Source organism: Pseudopodoces humilis, chromosome 5 (assembly GCF_049639895.1).
Source record: "Pseudopodoces humilis isolate 2021_Gansu_Grassland_sample_001 chromosome 5, ASM4963989v1, whole genome shotgun sequence".
NCBI classification, from domain to species: domain Eukaryota; kingdom Metazoa; phylum Chordata; class Aves; order Passeriformes; family Paridae; genus Pseudopodoces; species Pseudopodoces humilis.
Genome location: NC_142204.1, coordinates 51,271,133 through 51,287,624, shown reverse-complemented (window position 1 = coordinate 51,287,624; position 16,492 = coordinate 51,271,133). Strand labels below are relative to the sequence as shown.

At 37.0% G+C, this 16,492-nt stretch overlaps 1 protein-coding gene across 5 annotated transcripts in view; it reads right to left on the bottom strand.

The window, feature by feature from the left end:
- PTPRZ1 (protein tyrosine phosphatase receptor type Z1) overlaps positions 1–16,492 on the bottom strand; it is a 130,535-nt gene that overhangs the window by 23,379 nt on the left and 90,664 nt on the right. For 3 of the 5 annotated variants that reach the window (XM_014248842.2, XM_088055216.1, XM_088055217.1), the window contains exons 11-13: positions 13,162–13,205; positions 7,045–10,612; positions 3,346–3,490 (exon numbers count right to left, since the gene is read on the bottom strand). In XM_014248842.2, the coding sequence (XP_014104317.2) occupies positions 3,346–3,490; positions 7,045–10,612; positions 13,162–13,205 (3,757 nt within the window). The remainder of the gene's footprint in view (positions 1–3,345; positions 3,491–7,044; positions 10,613–13,161; positions 13,206–16,492) is intronic. The other 2 variants (XM_088055218.1, XM_088055219.1) reach the window with 1 other exon arrangement.

The following is a 16,492-nucleotide window of genomic DNA, read 5'->3' as shown; positions in this document are numbered from 1 at the left end:
ATTTGCACAAACATCAATAATTAAGTGAAATGGTAATAATGAAGCCATCAAGAAAAGAAGAGAGCAAATACGTTCAGGTATTTCTGCCACATCTCTGCTGCAAGAATTCAGAAAGTAGACAGATACTGAGAGAAATGGATAGACTCTAGATTTGGACAGAAAATTCTCTCTAAAGATATTAAAAAAAGTCTATCTGGACAGCAAGGCCACTAAACAAGGCAAAGAATCTCCTTGTTTATTCCACTATAATCTTAATCATATTGAAGAAATGAAAGGAAAACTGCATTGCTTGAAAATTGCTTGAATTACAAAAGATACACAAAACCAGAGTAGTTAAAAATTGTGTATTTTCCTACTGGTAATTATTCAATCTTCAGACAATATTGCCATTAGAAGTTTTCATTCCTGTCAGAGAAATAAATATCTATCATAAAAAGATTGAAACTGTGCCTAATGAGATAGTGAAGAGATTGAGGAATTTCCTCAACTGCTGATTAACAATTTCATTTAAAAAAAAAAAAAGCAACCCAAAACCAAAACCCAAACAACAGATGGTACAGAATTATTTTTCTGATACAAGTCATTAAAGTGAAGAAATAAATAATTTTGCCTTTCTTTAACCTTGAGAGACTGGAACTTGTTGCTCTTGGAAGTTATTTAGTTTTAAAACAAGTAACAAACCTTTTGCATATTCAAATAAGGAGCTAACAGTGGAAACAACCTAAAGCACTGTTCACTCAAGTGACCAGCTGAGATAGACCAATGGTTTTTCTGGAATACCACTGTAAAAGAAATATAGAATAACTTCTTGTAAACCTAAGTGTTTTTATGAACTTTAATAAGGGAAAATAATTGGCCCAAATTAGGAGAAAAAAGGTGCATTATAAAAAGAAACATTAACATCTAAGAGCAATTATTTTAAAACAAACTAAATCTAACTATTAGAAAAATCTTACAGTTTCTACTAATATTTTCCAGGCTTAATGAAATCTGCATAGCAATGAAGTTAATATTCTGATTTTTTTCAGTCTTTAAAAACAGGTGAGTGTTTTGGCAACTTTGAAAGAGGGCTGTAAACTCTTATCTACGATGCATAGTCTTTATGTTGCATTCCCCTGAAATAAGAAATAGTTACTGGTGTTATCATAATACCACGACAATTTTGAGGATTAACAATAAAAGAGCTCCATATTTTATTTTGTAGTACACAAGAAATACAGAAAAGATTAGATTCAAGGCAAGAAGATATTACTGCTAACGGGATTTTTGTTTTATTTTGAAAGACCTGTTTTACAGAACTGTTCATTCCCAGAGAAAGAATACAAAATGAACACAATATTATTCAACAAAAACAAGCTTGTAACATGTAGGATTACTAGAACTGTACAATCTGGGTCTTTAAATGCATGGCCTTCTTTGGCAAATAAAAGAGATTTCAAATACTGTTCAGCATCAAGGATGAAACACTCTGGAAGTTGAATATGAACAATCATGTTGCATAACATGAATGACAGGAAAAGATTCTCAGTGTACAAGTGGTTAGCTGGAAATCCTGGGATGGAGAACAGAGTTATCCAGCTAAGCATAAAGAAATGAGTTTTGCAATTATTATGGCAATTAGCTACTACTTTGAAAAGTGGAAGAAATATTTCTCAGGGTTCATTGATCAAGTGTCTTTAATTACGGGAAAGGCTGTCTGACTCACTAGCACTCCTGGAACAAAGGATGTTTGAACTCGACTTCTCTAGCCTAGTCTGTTCAGGGATGGAATGAGTTCTGTCCCCACCCTGATAGGCTGACAGAAAACCAGTGTCAGGAGACTAGAAGAAAAGTCAGTAAGCACAATCCTGACATCACAACCTAGAGACTACAATAGTTCGAAAAGGGCCAAAATTATTGGTTCTCCACCAGTTTGGTTTTTTTTTTTCATTTAAGATTAAGCAGGATTATTCAGGATGAAGGAAGAAGAAACAAGTTCTGGAGGCATCTGAAAGAAGATGTCTGGGCCTGTCTTCCCATTCCTTTGTACAGTCCCTGTAAGAGCAAGGTCCTGTTTCTGGCTGCTAGTTTGAGTGTTAGCATAGCTGAAGCAGGATCAATCACTGCAGTACAAGTTTTTGCAACTTATTTCCACCTTCTGGCCCACCACAGCATTTCCTCCCTGACAATTTGCACACTTGAGAAAGGTTTAGGGCTCTGCAAGGGTTTTGAGAGCTTAAGCAGACATGTGCCTAGTCAGACTGACTTTAACTAGAACCAGTGGAAGCAAGTCAAAACCTTGAGCATTGCCAAATACTGCCATGTGGCTGACAAGGTTCCTGGTACATTCTTAGATCAGGCCACCTTGCAGTATTTCACACAATGCTTGACACAGTTTGGAGTTAGCACAGGGCAGAGGCCATCCCCAGTAAACAGTGCAAATGTGAATGCAGCCACTCTTTTTATCCTCTCTGAGAAAGTAATTTCAGCTGGATGGAAGAGATCTGTGCCATGGTAGCTGGTCTATTTTACTTCACACTGTGGATGGAGAGTTTTTTGCTCTTACTGCTTATGCTACAATGACTTCTAATAACCATCAGTTCTCTTTATCCTGTTTTTTTTTTTGTTTGTTTTTTTTTTTACTGGCTTATCAATTAATCAAGTCACAGAAACACATCCATGAGGAAACCTGAGCACGTGAGTGTGTGAAACACATCTGTAGCTATCCACTAAAGCTTTGAAAGACCCGGGGTCTAATTTTAGTTTCTCAGAATCATAAAGTAGAGTGACTTTTTAATCACATAACATCTTAAGAGCAACTCAGGAAGTGACCTTCAAAGAGTTACACTATTATATAGTACCATCAGACTACCCCTAACTTCCACACAGTGTCATTACAGCGCAGTCCTACCATGCCATATGAATTGCTTGTTTACATAGTCCTGTTGAGGACCACAGATTCTCATTCTAAATTAACCTTTTTTAATGGTTAAAGGACTGGAAAGACAGTAAATAGCCCCATGCCATGATATTTATTTCTCTTCTCCCTCTTGCTTTTCCTAGTGTTCTGTTAAGTCCCTTGGTTTCTAGGCATCAATCACAAATTATTTTTTACTAAGGTCTATCAATATGGAAATAAACTATTTGCAGTGGTTAAACCCTCTGCAAAAAAAAAAAAAATGCAGTTGAGTATTTTGGACAGAAACGACCATTATCATTTTTTCATCTTCATGACACTGAGCAATATGAAGACAAGGTAAGAGACAAGATCCAATCTCCCTCCTGTAAACCAGCTCAATAATGCCAATTACATTTTTCAAATCATAGCTCTTTAATACAGAAAAGATCAACCAAAAAACAACTTACCTCCAGTAAATGAGAATACCCACAAGAATCACTAGACAGATAAAAGTCAGGGCTGATACGACCACAAGTGGTATAACTGTCTTCTTCTCTGATTCCAGACTCTCAGCTAGACCAATACGAGACTCATGGCTAATATTACTTGCCTCTGCAGTCAGAGAAAATTGAAACAGTCCATGTTTAAATTCTGAGAAATGCACAGCACAGGTGAATGTGTCCTACAATGAGCCTACTTAATATCACTTACCTCTGTTTTTTACTATGTACCGCAGAGAGTTTATACATTTGCAAACCAGCTTACAGAAGATAAGCAGATAGAGGGTAAAGCAAAGTGTTCAAGCTTATGTGACTCAGCCTTCCAGCAGTGGAGACTTCTCATTGTAAGAATAGCAGACTGTTGTTAAAATTCAGAAGAAGGTTTTTTTATTTTAATCTGTATTATTAGCTGAAAGCCAAATGAGTTAAGAAATCTGGATGTATAATACTGGAGTTGATATTAAACTGCCAGTCATATAATGCAAATCACTTTGTTGGCAAGTCTTTATGTACTTGCTGTATTCCAGTTTATCTTTCTGTATTCTTATCCATTGCCCATTCTGTAAATTGCCTCATAAATACACCCTGCTTGCTTTGAATCTAGTTGCCTCTGTCAACTATTCTGGAGCCACAATTAAATTTCCCACCTCCACCTTTACAGGTGGAATTATTATTTAGATATTGCTTTGGTTTCATATTTCTGTGAGCCATATAATGTTGGATGACAGAAATATTTGGATGTAGGAATGCATATGAAGATTAAAACAATATATTTTGTAATTTTATTAAAGGAAACACAATGGTGGGCAACACTGATACTTTATTTTTAGCTTTAGTCATACCTCAAGAAGTAATTATTTTAAAATTGTGACTTTGATGCAAAATAACGGACTTATTTCAATCTGTGCAGTTTATTTTAAGCATTATTTGTGTTAAAATGTAGAAATAAGCACTTTTGCACTTTTTAGAATTAAACCCCCAGAATGTTTTCTGCTTTTGCCAACAGTCCTAATTCAATGAATTTTCTGTATAAGAGCAGAATTTTGCTGTATAGAAAACATCTGCACTCCATTGGGATTTCAAGAGACCAATTCTACATAAATGAAAAGCTTTTACACAAAGGGAGGAAGGAATGGAGTTGAATCTGGAAAAAAAAAAAAAAAAAAGACAGCAAATTACATGCTCTAAATAGGATGTTAAAAAACAAATGGCTTCACACAGTACAGATTTCCAGGCAGCTCTATTTGCTTCCATTTTCTTGAGCTTAGAGGCATTCAGGACTTTATATGCAAAAAGGTCTAGGTTCTAATTTTGCAGATGTCTTCTTGGTTTTACTTCAAAATACTCTTTAACACCCATATCAATCACTTCTCTTTAAATTCTGCAGCTCAATGGGCAAAGTAACTGAAGGCACAAAGTTGCTTCTTAAAATCTCCAAGTGTCTGTTGAGCAGGTTAAAATTGGTACTTCCTATTGACTTCAGAGAAAAACTATGTGTATGCATGAGAAAACACTATTTTGAACAGTCAGACTTGCTTATTCAACTCTGGACTAATTCACAGTGTAAAATCCAAACCTATCTGTTGTGACGACAGGGTTACTTCAGACTTTGTGACCACATTCTATTAGGACTCCTCCTATGGGGAAGGAAGTGAAGGCTGCTCCTGTAACAGGGGGTTTTCTAGCCTACTTGGCTATCACTCCAATGATGGCAGCTGAGAAGGCAGTCTCAGCTATACCAGATTTCTGTGATTTCTAATAACTGATGTGTTTGGATCCTTCACATATTTCTATCTATTAATTTGTCTTAGTTTTTCAACAGAAGTTGAGAGGTTTAGGTAGTCATAGAGGTCTTACGGAGAAAATACTAGTTCAGAACAAGCATAATTATGCATCAATAACTACAAGACTGGGAAAAGTTTAAATGACAATTTTTTTCTGTAATGGTCACAACAAGAAGATATTTCACCAATTTCTGCAAAATCCACTGCAATGTATAAGTAAGTTCACAGGTGAGGGATCCATTTTTGTGTTTGTTTAATTTCTTTATAATTTAATTAAGAAAATATGTCTTTGATTTACAGTATGTTAGACATGCTGAAATTGAATGTTCAGTTTATTGAAAGCCAGTATTTGGCATCATGTGTTGGAAAAGAAGTAATGTACATAAAATGATACTGTAGAGTGTCCTTCAATAATATCTAGAAGACAGACTAAGTCTGTTGTACTCCTCCTCCTTCAGTACTGTATAATCCTTTTTGAGTTACTATTGGTACAAATTCAAATGACACCTATTGTGTAAACTCTACTATCTTATGGCAACACTCGTTCATACCAATAACATAAGTTTTGAAATATTAATGGTATTTTTGCTTATATTTGAAGGAATGTATGCATTTTACACAAAGTGGTAACTGTGACCAGTGAACTAATCCACTTATTGATTCAGTTTTGTTACACCTACCTTGTTAGGAGTCAGTAATTTCAATGTTTTTTATTCTCTTTTAATTTTCATTTTCTATTTTTCCCATTCTACTAGCCCCAACTATATGGAGTGTCAATTAACCACCTTTTCATATCAGTATTCTGTTTCTCATGAGGAATACAACCTTATATAATTCAACTGTGTATTTATTTGTAGGATTGGGCCGAAACGTTCCCATGCTTTGTGAATTCCATTCCTAATGGGTTTAGCTGAATGATACTGCCCTCTACAGATGCTGCAAGCACATAATAGAAGTTCAATTTATTTTCTAAAACACCAATTCAACCTTGTTTGGTTTTTTTTTTTAAATATCATAGATTATTTTTGACTTGATTCTTTGATTTTCAGTTCTCTAACACAAGAAAGAATGAAAATTATGTATCTGAATACTTTGGATTTTCCACAGTGCATTTTTAAATACAAAGGAAATGTGTTAAGAGTTTTGAATTCTGACTTCATCCTTTGAATCATGGGTTGCAAATACTCCCACTGAACTTAAGAGGAATAAATAAGAAAATCACATTAAATATAAACAGCTAGAGGATAATCTGGCTCTACTTTGGGAATACGCAAATCTGGCACAAAAATTCTGCATCTCACTGAAATCTGAAAGTGGCATACACAGAATAAAAATGAATACTTTTATGAGTTCAGATGAATCAGAATCAAATCAGCATCTTCTTCTTTGTTCAACCTCTTAGAAAACACAAAAAAATGTGCTGCTGTAAATTTAAAAGAGAATATCAGAGGCATGTTTCCTCTGGCAGGGGCATGGTTTGCTCTGGTGGTATTTCTGGAAGGGCAGCACTTAGAGAACTCAATGGAGAACCTAAGTCCCTCTCAAACCTTTAGATCAAAAAGCAACAATTAGCACTGATACAATTCAGGTTTCAGATTTTTTGCACAACAACTTCTGCTGACAGTATGCATCTATCCAAAAGCAGAGCATCAATCATCTTACTGAAGAATATTTCAGGTGCAGTTTTAAATAGCCAGAAGTAGCATTCACCAGAAAGCCAGCTCAGTATGAACCCCTGTTCCCCAGTGCTTCCTTAATCACACCCATTGGCACAGTTATGTTCTCCCTTTATTATCTATAGATAAACCTTCTCATTCTTTATGGAACAAAAGTATCCCCTCACAGCTTCCCATGTTATTCATTAGACTTTTCCATAACTAACCTGCCTCAGAGATGTTGAATATTGATGAGTGATCACTAGTAACAGATGAGGCTGATGACTGTGATGATCCAGCAGTTAATTTTGAGTTACCTGCTTCAACTGCCCCTTCAGTGTCTCTCTCATTATGGTCAGGAAAACCGAAATCTGTTGAAGTTTCGTTATCATTAAGGCTATCTGAGGTACCTTGGCCAGAACCACTTTCTTCATCATTTGTCAAAACAGCCCAAGACTTATATTCTGATGTGTTTTGCAATTGGACACTAGAAGTCTGAATGTGGTTCTCCAAAATTTTCAGGTTGTTGTGCTTCTCAGGTATCACATTTGCTGTCAAAGCTGGTATGAATGTATGATTATGTCTGTCCATGGCACCGTTTATCTGACTGTCAGATGCAGCAGTAGAAAACTTCTCTTCTTCAGGTTTCTCAGAATGTGAACTTATGATTAGGTTACTCTGATCCTTGTTATTATTTACCTTTGTGTGTTCATCCTCTACTACCATATCCTGATCTTCTCTATGGGAAGTGCATGAGATGCAGTTACTTACAGGGAAGCCATCATCATATTCATCGTAGTCATCCTCAACTACAGAAGACCACAAATCGGTACTGGACATGATACTGGGAGACAACCCAGAGGATTCTCTAGAAGGAATCAGCAACCTACTCAAAGTTACAGGGATCTCACTTTTGGAAGGAACAGCCGTAACTGAAATAAGTATATTTGATAAAGGAAGAGTGTGATGAACGGACACATCAGAAACAGAAATAACTGCAGGCATATGAACAGGATCAAAACCAAGTGTGGAACTTGAAGAGACACTGTCAGCCTCACTTCTTTCAAAAACACTTGAAGAGATATGGCTGTCTGTAGGAGTAGCTACATGTGATGATGTGTCACCTGTTAGGAAGGGAGTTGTTACAGCATTCGCTGCCTGGGACGGAAAGGCATTTGTATTTTCTAAACTGGTCAGCTGGAATGAAACATCGCTACTGTACAATGAAGGCATAACCTTTTGAACATCTTCACTGTTAAATAAACTGGATGAAACGTATTTCTCACTTGCATAAGAAAAAGATAAACCTTGAAGTGATTCTGTGGGCTTACTAAAAGTGTTTGACATCATATCAGGAACAGAAGGTGCAGATGTAGAATGCAGCTTGCTTTCAGTTGTAGCAGAACCTGGTGGCATCTGATGCAATGTTTGGTCAAATGTAGAACTATCTTTTTGAACCTTTGAGCTTTCAGCCAATATTGGATCGCTAGGCACAACTGCAGCTGTGTTAAGCAGAGTGCCATCGCCAGAAGATTGGAAGGAGGACTGCAGTAATGCTTCGTTATTTAATGTAGCTGAGGCCTCATGAAAGTACAGCTGAGTCGAGGATAACATTTTGCTATAAGCAGGGACAGAGAGAGCTTGATCTGAGCTTGCACTAAGCACAGGTTTAAGCAAAGTGTCATCAAAGGCTGGAGTTGTAACATGCAAAGGCTGAACAGAAAGGTACTTTTCTGTAAGTTTACTAATATCATGATCAAATATCTTAGTAGTGGGAAAAGCAAGAGAGACTGGAAGGATTCCCTTTGTGCTAGAAACAGGAAGTGGGCTTTCTTGCAGAGACATATTCTGCTCAATTACAACATTATTAGAAACAGATGTAGAAAGTTCATGCATCACTTTACTTTCAGCACTGGAAGCCATTTCACTTAAAGAGGAGGAAATTTTCAGTTCTCTCTCATCTCCATATATAACATCAGCTTTTTGAAGCATCTTAGCATCACTAAACCCAGATGATTCATACGGAATCTCATCAACAAAATCAGAGGAAGGAACGTTAAGTTCTGTCAAAGTATCTGTATCAGGCAAAAGGGACTCACTACCAGAGTATGCTTCAGACCAATCCGTGTCACTAGATAGAGAGCGCGTAGGCTGCAGCAAAGTATCAGCTTGTGATATTACAGAAGAAGGTTTATGCACCAGTACATTGTTATAGCTGCTAAATAAAGGATCTTGATGAAATACGTCAACAGAATCATGCACAAATTCTGCAGAGTCATAGGAAACAGTAAAGCTTTGGAGGGAGCCCACATTACCAGACAAAGCATAAGGAAGTTCAGACACTGTAGATAGTACATGCATATTTAAATCACTGCTGGATGGTTCAACTTGAGAAAATATGTGAGTTCTATTATGACCAAATATCAGCGTCTCCGAAGCAGCATGAGTGGTCTGATGTGACACCACATCAGCAATTTGAGCAAGGCTTGGCTGTATTAATGGATCACCCTCTGCCAACGTCAAAGAAGCATGCAGGGACACCTTATCGCTTGCAACAGCTGGAGTAGCACTTTGTGGAAACATCTGAGAAACTGTATACAAACGGTGAAACATTTTACTACTGGAGGAAGCAGAGGAAAATGTAAGCAAAGGTACATCATCATAGGAAGACAGGGTGGGTTCAAATGACACATCAACACTGGGAAATACAGGTGTAGCATGCAAGGTCACATCACTATCTGATGTAGCAGGGGTAGTGTCGAGCATCTGAGAGTCAAACAATAAAGGGGTGACTAGAGGAAACACTTCACTACTGTAGGAAGGTTGAAGAGGTATCTCACCATTATAGACTGGCTGAGTTGTCTGAGAGAGTACCTCACTGGCAGCAGAAGCAGAACCATATTCTCCAGAGCTTGAAGAGATAGAGTGAGGTGATAATTCAGCAGAGGAGAAAGCAAAGGTAGAATAACGTGGCAATTCTAAATCCGCATCTGAAGTGTCCTGTGAAACCACTGAGCTGCTTGAATAGGGCACTGTAGTTGGCTTTAATCCCTCTACAAAAGCATCAGTGTAACCGGTCTGAGACAACTGCCCGCTAGGCGATGTCTCAACAGATGGAGTTGTTGGATCTGTAGCATTATGAAACCATACATTTCCATCAGTAGAAGAAGTATGCTTTGGAGGCTCATCGGAGCTTGACGGTGCTACGACTTCTGAAACATATTTAATGGAGCCTTGGGTAAGAACATCATGTACACTTATATCTGGACTTCCTGAAGGAAGGGCATCTTCTTGGGCGGTCTCCTCTGTAACCAGCTGTGATGAGGAAGTGGTAGGAACTGAACTCCAAAAGTCATCAGATTCCTGATGAGGTTTAAAAGGAGACAATAAGAAATCTTCGTCACTGTGGCCAGTGGTGGTTATTCTTGTTGGCTCGGTGCCTGAAGAAAGATATATAAACTCTTCTTCTCTGCCTTTGGTGGAGTCAGTGAGTTGAGGAGAAATTCCAGTAATTGTTTGGGATTCCAAAAAAGGATCATCCTCTTCAGAAATTTCACCAATAGGTGGAGAAGTAGCATAATAAACTGCTTTGAAAATATTATCCTTACCATGCAATTCTTCTCTTGTTAAGTATCTATTTGTTTTAGCTTCACTGGGTTTTGTGCCCATTTTTTCTTGACTGTAGCTGGATGTAATCACCTGAAAATCTCTCCTCAACTGGTTCATTGTACTGTCAGTGCTAGGAACCACTGCAGTTTCTTCATCCACCTCTGTTTCCTTTTCATCAACTTCATCCTTTGAAAAAAATGTCGTAGCCAAAGACAATTAAAAAAGTTTAGAGACTCTGAACATGAATGAAAACTAAAACTGTAATAATACATTTTCCTGGATTAATAAATCATGAGGGATAAAGCAAAACAACACTTGAGAAGACTGTTGGTCTTAAACGAAAGTAATAACTGCAAAAACAGATATCTTCTTTCATCTTGAAAAAATATTACTTATTTGCAATAAAACCAGAAAAATGCTGTGTCCCAGCAACTTCTTCAGTATCACCTTACTTAAATTGTGTTTGAGAGGCAGTCACTCATTGTATTTATTTATGTTATTAAAAAAGCTCTCTTTCCTAATAAAATGCAATTGTATATGCAATATATACCATAAATTGTATACACAGCAATGAAAAAATGGTTTTGCTATCAAAATGCCTTAGAGGTTTGCACTAATATCCTGATGTTAATTAAATTGTAATAATAAAACCAGAATTTGTAGAATGTATTCATGACCTCAATTCTGCTGAATCATCGGGAGTTTTCTGGAAAAAAAGATCCTCAGTATGACTGTCAGAGTTTCACAGGTACTGTGAGTCATATCCCCTGTCATGACCCTTTTTTTTCTGAATATGAATGATGAATAACAATACTTCGTGCAAAATCTGTGTTAGAGCTTTGCCTTTTAAGGACGTATCCAAAAGGGAAAAAAAAAAAAATTACGTGCCTGAATGCAATCAGGACTTGGGCAGTACTTGAGGATCTAAGGTCAAATCTTTTTGTTCCCTCTCCAGCTTTCCCTGCACCAAATGAAAAAACATAACATCGAAGCACCTAACTCACTGAGCAAGCATTTTTGTTTTGACTTAGACACAGCAGCCCTTGCAGCTCTGTGCTGTGCTGCCATCTAGAGCTGCACCAGAACCAAACCTGTCCCAGCCCAACTGCACTCTAGATTGAGGTACTCTTTCACTTTCGGAAGAGACTTGATTTGACAGGCACACATAGAGACAGAGCAGCACAGAGTACTATAGTTTGGTGGGCTTTTTTGTTGTTGTTTTTTTTTTTTTTTTCCCAGGGATCTGGCTTGGTGATGTGGTGGAAATGCCACTGGTTTTTATTCAAATGCTGAGAGAAGACACCCAGTTGACAGGAGATAGGTCCAGTTATCAATCTAACAACTCCTCAGTTTCCACTACAGTTGAGGTTGAGTAGATCTCCCATTCCTGCACTGAACAGGGAGAATAATGTAAAAAATCAACAGCCTTTGAAAGAATGATTTTTGACTGAGGCACTCAGCAAACAGGAGTTGTGAGCTCTTACCATGTCTCCCCAGAGCAAGGGCTTTACCCACTAGGCTAGAGCTGGGCTTCACACTGCAGTCCCTCTTTGAACCAGGAACCCCTCATGCACTCACACAATATAAGGTACCTCAGACGTGACTCTCAGGTTTGGATTTCATTCTAAGGACTAAACACCTAAAATGTAGGGACAGCAGCACCAAGACTGATTGTATTCAAACCTGGGCTGGACTGCACAGGCCCTTGTTTCTAAATATCTACTTTCTGCAAGGCAATGTGTGCACTTTTAAACTTCCTTGGTTCAAGTAAAAATCAGTTGATGTTCGATGGCACCTAATAGATGCAATATAATAATTTAGATACATAGATCACAACAACAGAGAAATGACTGTATTACTGGTTACTCAGTGTCCACAAGTGCAAGGGAGGGTAAATAGATAGGTAAGCACAGGCTTTCTATTTAACTAAAAGGATTTGTCATGTGCTGAGAATATTGTGGTCATAGACTGAAACTATAGATTAAAAATTTTGAGGAGTTACTTAATATTACTTGATGAATGTCTTGTTGAAGTAACTGTATATTCTTCAAAATTGGTATTAGAGACTGTTAAAAACTTAATCATGGTATTTGTACATCTCTCCTTGCTGCAACACCTGAAACCTAGTTACTGAAGTTTCTGAAGGTTATCATAAGATCATCAAAAATTTTGTAAAATGGAGCTATACTTAAAAGTCTACCTTGAATTCAAGAAGCAACTGACCCTCCAAGAATTTCTGAGTAATGGTTAAACCAATAGTACAGTGATAACAGACACAATTGAGTCTTACTCTTCAGCACAACTATCGTCCTCCCTTTCTTTAATTTACTACATGGTAAGACCATCACAAGCAATGTCAAACCAAACTTCTCTTTAATAACTAAAAAGCCTGACACTGGATGGCAGCTTTGATTCTGCTAAATGAACAATTCTGTCAGATTTCACAGATTACAGTAAACTGATGCCCCATTTTAAAAATATTTAGGAATATTCTGTGCTATCCTTTACTTCACCATGCATCTCCAGCCCCAGAGAAATACTGAGGGATCTCCAGAGTTATCTTTGGAGAAATATAGCTCAAAGGCTATATAAGCACATATATATATGTATACATAAATGTAGATAATACACTCAGTTGGTGACATAGCTTTGTAAATTTTCACAGAATATAATTTCAATCTAGTTGAAATGTATTTATTTTAAATACTGTCTTAAAAAACAAATGAATGCTATACCTCATATTCTTCAGCTTCACTCAGTTCAGGAATGAGGTCAGCCTCTATAAAACAAAAATACACACCGTATCATCCACAATTTTAAATAGACAGAATTTTTGAATTCTGCAAGGACTCAACTGATTAATTAATATGGTTATTGAGACCATGTCTAAGATTTTTTTGTAGGATTGTGTTTGGAGAAGTGGCCAACTGCCTGGATCTACTAAGGATAGCAGTGCTGACTCATCTAGACAGGACACATTCATTCAGACACAACAGTTTTGTCTGGCTCTGTTTTGATACCATTGGATTTGCGCTTTTGGAGAAACCACGTAATGTCTGGGGAAAGCCAAGTTTACAGGAATGTTTTCAATGAGAAATACAGCTTAATGCAAATATACAGAAGAGAGAAAAACCAGTAAGTGTGGGGATCAACTATTTCTCTACATTAAATCTGAAAGCTCTGAAGATACTATTGTAAAATAATCTGTTGTCTAATTTTCATATAGAAAATTACTTATTTGTGCACCCAGGCTTGGACTTAGGTTCTAGAGCAACAGCAATGCCATCACAGTCATTGTGCAGCACGCTGCATGCTCCCAGACCAAAGAGACCCACACCTCCCAGTGTTACAGCCTTTTTTAAACTCACACTCTACTTGATTTTATGTAAAGACATGAATTTTTTTTTTTCCAGAAAAAATGCCTAAGAAACAGGCATTGCATGCTCTGTGAACTACTCTAGAGGCTTTTGAAGCATTCCCAATTTTCAAAAATAAAAAAAACATTTGAAACATGTTGAAGAAGTTAATTTCCTGCAACCCAGTTGAAAATCCATCTCTCCAAATTTAGAGGTAGTCTTTTGCCCTCTTTCTCCCTTTTTGGCCAAATCCAATGTTATATTTCTGAAGGTGGTCAGCAAGAGAGGCTTCAAAGCAGGTTGAAAGAAACATCCACCTCTCAGGTAGGAACTGGCACAGGTCTCTAGTGAGGAAATCTAGCACCCCTTCCAGAGCACTAATGGACGTTACTGCTCCTTTAGTCCACAAAAATAGAAGCTTCTGAGGCTTTCTAAGGCTTTCTCCTAAGCCATGTTCTAGCACTCTGTCTGCACACAAGGGGTAACACATATTCTCAGGGCTGATTTGCACTCGGTGAAAATGCCAATGTCTTAGTCTGGAGAGCAATTCTAGCAATACCATCACACACAGCTTCATGTCTGCATTTCCTCCACAATTCCCAAAAGTAGTTTGTTCAATACACTAGCATAAAGATGCCATCTCTGTATTTCTCATTTTTGCAAAGTCAGATGGGGATCTATGACTTAATTTGTATTCTCTTTGGTCTATCCATATCTACCTTTCAAAACAAATTGAGATGTGCTATATACAACATACACTAGATGAAGTTTATCAAATGAACAAGCTCATACAGTATTATTTGTAGGTTATAGCACGTGAACAAACTTTGACTAAGCAATGCTGCACAAAATCTTTACAAATTGTCCTCTAGTAACAAACATCTATAAATTACCAAGTACAGAATTGACCTTTCTTTAGCTAAAGAGATAAAAAATTATCTTACCTCTGACTCCTGAGGCCTAGGAGGCTCTGGGGCAGGGTGGGGAGGGGAGCAGAGGGGAGGAAGGGGTGGATGAGATAACAATATTCCCTGGCTTCTCAATGATACAAATCAAATATTGACATTAGCCTGAATGCCTTCCTATAATAGACCCACACCATGTACTAGGTATTCAACAGATTTCTCTGAAACATGCTTTTAGTACAGAGGAATTCTGTCCAGTCTTTTTGTGGTCACTATTCTTGAACTGAGCTTTAATCAGACTCAGTCAGAAAAACAAACTGTACTGATTGTGCTAGAGTATGCAGTAGGGCACATGCTCTCAAATTCCACCAGCAGGAAACTACAGTTTCTTGCTGTTTTCTCATGGGAGAGGCATTAATACACATATATACATATACATACATATATACATACACATATACATATATATATATGTATATATATATACACACACACATATATATATATAACCTGTTTATTAACAAAACCAGTAAATCTCCAAGAACTTTATGAAGAATACTTAAATATAGATGGTCATATAAAATTTATTTGTCAAAAGTATTAGAGACACACACTTACAGAAGTTCTGTTAATCCTGCTGCTGAGCTTTCATTTGACAGGAGATTACAGAAATATAACATCCCCCATCCAAGGTACAGAGCCACACCCTCCAAAAAATAACCCATTGATGTAGGTTGATAAACAAGCTTGTTTATTTTTTCTGGAACCACATATTGATTATTCTATAGTACACATTTTAAAATAAAATAATAAAATAATTAGTTAGAGTTCTGTAGAGGCCTTTTGATATTCCATTTTAATGACAGATGAAGAAATGGTAGAACACATACAGAAAAAGAGAACAATTTCCCTACATTTTTTCAATGGAAATATTTTTAAAATCTCTTTAAACAATGTGATTTATAGTCATAGAAAACTGCACACAACATAAACTCTTTTCATCTCTGTACTGACTTAGGTAGTAAGTGGCATGGCAAGAACAAAATTAAAGCCTGTTTCTTTTGATTTAATTAGTTTTCATATTTCTACTTTTATCAGTACGAAATTAGGAAAAAAGCAGCCCCTAAATCAGACATTTAATATATGCTTAGTGCTTTTTAGGAAAAAAAACCACAAAGACGAGTTACAAAGAAGTTGCATAGTTAGACTCCCACAAAGCATCGCTGACAGCATGAACTGCCAGGCAGGAGACAGCATTTGAGAGCTATGTCCCAACATGTTGGGGTTTTTTTTTGACAAACACCAACTGAAGTTTACACAAAGGAATAGGAGTGGGGAGTTATATTCTTATTTTTCCTTTCCTGTGTCAGCAAAAGCATGCAAGTACCACCAGTATTAGCTACACAACAAACTACTGCACAACCTTCCATTCTATACAGATGTTATCTAGAGAGTCAAAGCACACATTTACATAGTTGTTCAAAATCCAGTTCTAAAACCAAATGAAAAATTTGTAAATAAAGTTTGGATTTTCATCAAAGCTGATTAAAATACTCTGTACATGACTCCCTAAATTTTTAATGGAAATTCTGTAGCTACATAGAGTAGTGCATTTGTTGGCTAATACTAAGTGGAGACTAACTGGAAAAAATTTTAACCTGCACACACACTGTATTACATGGTGAAAGGCTGCAATTCTGAAGAGTTCAGGAAAAACCCAAAGAGCAGAGGTCTCCACTATGGTGCCTTGCCCAATGCCATTACATTACACTCCTGAGGCTTCCACAAACTGAAGCAGAGACTGT